Here is a 6000-nt window from a genome sequence, read left to right on the forward strand (position 1 = left end):
TACGTGGAAAGAGATGGGGAGCGTTAAAGAAGCTGTGGGATGGATATCTATTGAGTCTCTATATATATTTAAAATCGCTAATTTTGCTGATTAGCGTGAGCTTACTAGATGCTTATATGTTAACTTGTATATAGTGCCTTAAATAGATTGTTGTACCTTTATATAAATCTAGGCCTTTCTAAACATATGTCTCATATGATGTTCCTAAAGATAAGTCCTTCAAAATAATGTCTCATATAATGTTCCCATTAACACACTCAATATGCATAAAGTTCAATGCTAAATGCAATTTATTTATAACAATACTTGGTCTAAATTTCAATACACGGTATATAGTTGTCCTTTTAGAAAGAAAAAAAACAGTTCTTAAAAAGAAATTGTGGCCACAATTATACCTTTGTTTGAGGTTAAAAAAAAATATATAAAATATTCTATGCATGCATAAAAATGTTAAAAAATGTTGTACGATGTTGTAAATCACTTTTCTTGTATCACTGTTAGTCCGTTTTATACTGCAATTGAAGTCAGTTCAAAAATATACTAATCCTTATACTTGTATTTGAAAATGAGATTCCTGTTAAAAATTCTTAAAATAGTGTTTCTAATTGATGTTGTTCCCCTTAACGGACCTCCGATGGCTTATTTACCTCCTCTCCCTGGGTTATGGAAGGGCTGCGTTCAGTGCTGGAGCTCGCAGGCTGATATTGTTCTTCTATTTCAGCATCTTTGCTGTATAGTGTTCGAAGTTTCCGGCAACTCCTTTCTACCCAGTCACGTACCTTGCTTGTACCTCGTGACTTTGGAGGGCCAATTGGGAAACCGGTAGTCGGAAGGGGAATTTCCTTCGGCGTTCCTCTCTGTGTTTGTTGTACTTTGAGCCAGTAAAATCCTCTGTGAATAAAAGTCTACGCGTTTCAGCGATATCCTGCGCCTTTGTCAAGACTGTTAATTCACTCGATCTATGGCTCTCATTTTATAGGTTCTTCAGGAAAAGAAAACTCTTCCCATCTTCACTTCATATCATTTGAGTGTAAAATCATGATCAATATATATGTGTGAATATGTGTATTTCTAGCATTTATGGACCTATAACTCTATTTATTCAATCTTTAATCTAAATGAATGGGTTTAAGTCTAATTCTGCATTTAAACCATTTGGGGTTAATGTATTAAAATTAAAAATTAATTCTGCCTCTCTTAATAATAGGTCTTTCTCCATGTCCCCTCCTCTATTTCTGAACAATTTTTTTATTCCCCAAAATTTCATTCCTATTGTTTTTTTTTATTATGTACTTCTGTAAAATGTTTGGACAATAGATGTTTGGTTTGCAATTCCCCCATTTGATATTTAAAAGATGTTCCCTAATTCTGTCATGTAGCGGGCGGCTAGTCTGACCTAAATATTGCAGATTACATTGGCATTGTATAAGATATATGACATTACTGTCCGAGCATCTAATTGTCTCTCTTATCGGATATTCAAAATTATTTTTTGTGGACCTCACCTTTTTATCTTTTTTCCCAAATTTACAGGCTTTACAACTATTGCATGGAAAAAAAACATGTATTTTATTCCCTTGTATATCTGCTTCTACTAATTTGTCATTTCGCTTAAAGGGCCATAATACCCAAATGTTTAAACACTTGAAAGTGATGCAGCATAGCTGTAAAAGCTGATTAGAAAATATCACCTGAACATCTCTATGTAAAAAAGAAAGATATTTTACCTCAAAAGTTCCTCAGTAGCCACCTCCCATTGTAAAGGATTTCTAAGCAGCATTTTAGTGTGTTTGTCCTGGGACATCTGAAGGGACTAGCATCGTGCACTCTCATATTATTTCACCAATGAGGTAAAGGAAGCTTACTATGAAATCTCATGAGAGTTAAGTCAAATCTCATGAGATCACAGTAAGAGTTCATGACCTCAGCACTGCTGATGCTGATTGGCTGCTGTTCATTTCTTCATTTTTTTTAATTTTTTTACCTGCAGCTGGGAACAGCTGAGTATAACTTTTTACACAGAACTTACTCTGCTGAGCTGAGGAAATTGTGAGGTAAAATATCTTCCTTTTTTACATAGAGATGCTCAGGTGATATTTTCCTGTCAGCTTTTTACAGTTATACTGCATCAGTTTCAAGTGATTTAGCATATGAGTATTATGTCCCTTTAAATTGACTAGGTGCTAATAATATACTTTTGAGGTTTTTTGTTTTCTTGAATATCACAGTCAGGTGTTCTTCTACTAAGTCACTTAATAGTGGATCCTTTCTGATCAGATGCTAGTGCTTATTTAAGTTCTTTTTTTATGATTTTATGGTCTTCACTGTATTCTGTTATAAAGGACATCCCTTTGTATCTATCATTTGATTCATCTTTTTTTATGTTCTTATATTTTAATAGTTCTTTTCAATCTTTATTACTTGCCATTATCTTGGCTTCTTTAACTATTGACTCATCATAGCCCTTATCTTGAAATTTCATTTCTAATTCATTCACTTGTTTAAGAAAAATCTCATCTTCTGAACAATTCTTTCTAATCCTGCAGAATTTACCTTTCGGTATATTGTTTATCCATCTTTCCAGTTGGCAACTTTTTGGGTCTATATAATTATTTGTGTCTGTAGGTTTGAAATATGTTTCTGTAGTGATCTTATTATTGCTGATATTTATTTTAACATCTAAAAAGTGAATAGTTTCCTTACTATATTCGTGGGTAAATGTCATACCCCAACTGTTAGAATTTAGATCCTCAAAAAATAGTTCTAAAAGTTCATGGTCGCCTTTCCAGATCAGGAATATGTCATCTATAAATCTTCTAAAGAGCATGAGGTTTGCGCCCCAGGGAGATTCTAAAATATGTTCTTGTTCGAATATTCCCATAAATAAATTAGCATAACTGGGCGCAAACCTCGTGCCCATTGCTGTTCCTTTTTGCTGTAGATAGAATACTTTATTAAAATTAAAATAATTATTTTCTAGAATACACTTTATACATTCAGTAATGAGTTCAGATAATGTTCTGCTGCTCTGATTCCCAGTTTGTGTTCTATATTTGTATATAGTGAATTTACATCGCATGTAACCAATATAAAATCATCTTGCCATGTTATATTTGCTATTAAATTCAGAAAGTCTGTTGTATCTTTGAGGTATGATGGTAGAGAGTGTACATATTTCTGTAGGAATTTATCAACGTATTGGGACATATTTGAGGTTAGGGAACCTATTCCGGATATTATTGGACGACCCGGTGAATTATGTAGGTTCTTGTGTATTTTAGGAAGGCAATAAAATTGTTCTTGGGTGTTGGATCTTTATAAACTGATATTCTTGATTATTTATAATGCCCTCTGATTTAGCTTCCTCTATAATTCTATTAAATATCTTAATTTGCTTGTTAATAGGATCAAATTTAAGTTGTTTGTAGGTATCCGTATCCCCTAATATTTTATTAGCTTCTGTTAAATAGTCCTCAGTTTTTAATATCACTACTCGGTCACAGTATTGGTTCCCACTAGTAATTGAAATTACATTGTGGACTCTCCATGCCATAGGAAAGAAAACAAAATGTATGCTTACCTGATAAATTTCTTTCTTTCCGGGCATGGAGAGTCCACGACCCTGCCCTCTTTTTAAATTATGTTTGGCAGTTTTTTTGAGTAAACCTCAGGCATGTCTATACCCTTGTGTTTCTTCTATTTCCATTTTCCTTCAGCTGAATGACTGTGAATTATGGGTAAGGGAAGTTACACTTAACAGCTTTGCTGGGGTGCTCTTTGCCTCCTCCTGCTGGCCAGGAGTTGAATATCCCACTAGTAATTGGAATGACGTTGTGGACTCTCCATGTCCGGAAATAAATAAATTTATCAGGTAAGCATAAATTTTGTTTTTCAGGATTACCTTGGGTGAGAGCAGGTAAAATAACCATGTTTAATAACCAGCTGATTATTTTACCTGTGCTCTAGTTAGATATCCTCAAAATCTGGCCTGTTAGGGAGGTCTGAGGACAAGTTTGAAAACCAGTGAGATAGACCATTATATAATAAAGATTCAGTGTACTGTGATTCCCCCCCCCCCCCCCCCCTTTAATGTGTTCTTATTGATCCTTTTTTTTACCTGCTGGGCTGTATTAAATTGATTTACATTTATTTTGTAATTTGAAATAGCTGCTTTTGATTGTTATGACCGTTGGGTATCCCCATCCATACTCTACATTTCAGTACTTAAAGGGACACTGAACCCAAATTTTTTCTTTTGTGATTCAGATAGAGCATACAATTTTAAGAAAATTTCAAATTTACTCCTATTATCAAATTTTCTTCATTCTCTTGGTATCTTTATTTGAAATGCAAGAATGTAAGTTTAGATGCCGGCCCATTTTTGGTGAACAACCTGGGTTGTCCTTGCTGATTGGTGGATAAATTGATCCACCAATAAAAAAGTGCTGTCCAGAGTACTGAACCAAAATAAAAACCTTAGATGCCTTCTTTTTCAAATAAAGATAGCAAGGGAACAAAGAAAAATTGATAATAGGAGTAAATTAGAAAGTTGCTTATAATTGCATGCTCTATCTGAATCACAAAATAAAAAATGTGGGTTCAGTGTCCCTTTAAGTACTGGTTATAGAAAGGCTGTGTAAACAAAAAGTTCCAAAACAATACAAGCTCCCAGGGGGAGATTGGACAAAGAGATAATACATTATTCATTTTTTTTCATTGTGGTCACTAAGTACTGGCCTCACTGTGTATACAGTGATAATAAAGATAAGGAGGATTTTATGTATAGAGATAAACTAATTAGATCTGCTCTCCCTGCATGCTCAGTCTATTTGATTGGGTTGTGGTTTCCATTAGCACAGGCAGTTAGTTAATATACATAATATACCAAAAGGAGCAATTTTCCATAGATTTTAAACTCTGCAGTTGGTATATTGTACACATGAGGAAAACAATTTTATAGTACACTGTCCTTTAAGTACATCTAAAATGGCATTAGTGTGTTTATTATGCACAAAAGCAATGTTCTTTGTAAAAAGTCTATAAAAAGTGTGAAAATAAGTGCTCTACTGGGAGCTAGCTAAACACATCAGATGAGCCAATGAAAAGAGGCATATATAAGCAGCCATCAATCATCAGCTAATTTCCAGTAGTGTATTGCTGCTTTTGAGCCTATCTAGGTTTGTTTTTTTTTCAGCAATGGATACCAATAGAATGAAACAAATTAGATACAAGAAGTACATTGGAAAGTAGTTTAAAATTGCAAAAATGTAACTCGTTGTCACTTTTTTCAACCTCTTAAACACATAAGGGCAAATCCACAACCTATTTCCATTGTTTCCCTCTTATATATCTATGCAATATAATTTGATTGTAGCACCAGCTCAGGATTGTTTTATTGTGCACAATCATTGCATTCAGCTTATTTATCTATTGGGGGGGGGGGGGTATTCATTCATATACTGTAGCTTTCAAGAGTTCTTTGTATTGAACAAATATACATTCAAAAAGTGGACTTTGTGGAAAAAACCCTGGATGAGATATGATTTTTTGTATTCCTGTTTAGGATGCTGTCCAGCTACTGAAAGACGGGTTTAAAGAGGATGAGCTGGAAACCGGAACCAAAGTTATTCCCTGGAGTGCAATCAGAAACTACCTTGCAGAGGTATGAAATCTGTATCAGCTGTTATAACATTTACGTATTTATCAGGATAGAATATTTAAAGGGGCATAATACAAAAACATTCTAATCATGTATCTGAAGAAGCAATATATATATATATATATATATATATATATATATATATATATATATATATAATATTATTATTATTATTATTATTATTATTATTTATTTATTTATTTATTTTTTAAATGTTAACCCTGAAAATTGTGGGCTTTCAAATTCCTGTGAGTTTTGGAAAGTAACTTAGTGCTACTATCTACAAATCAAAGTTTATCTTTTTTTAATCTTGTCTGTTGGGTCAATTAGGGACATAAAGT

At 33.4% G+C, this 6000-nt stretch overlaps 1 protein-coding gene across 1 annotated transcript in view; it reads left to right on the top strand.

Moving 5' to 3' along the window:
* The window catches only part of LOC128657631 (uncharacterized), a 524168-nt gene that overhangs the window by 478845 nt on the left and 39323 nt on the right, over positions 1–6000 (top strand). The window contains exon 98 of the mRNA XM_053712016.1: positions 5564–5662. Coding sequence (XP_053567991.1) covers positions 5564–5662 — 99 coding nt within the window. The remainder of the gene's footprint in view (positions 1–5563; positions 5663–6000) is intronic.

This window comes from Bombina bombina, chromosome 4, assembly GCF_027579735.1.
Source record: "Bombina bombina isolate aBomBom1 chromosome 4, aBomBom1.pri, whole genome shotgun sequence".
NCBI classification, from domain to species: domain Eukaryota; kingdom Metazoa; phylum Chordata; class Amphibia; order Anura; family Bombinatoridae; genus Bombina; species Bombina bombina.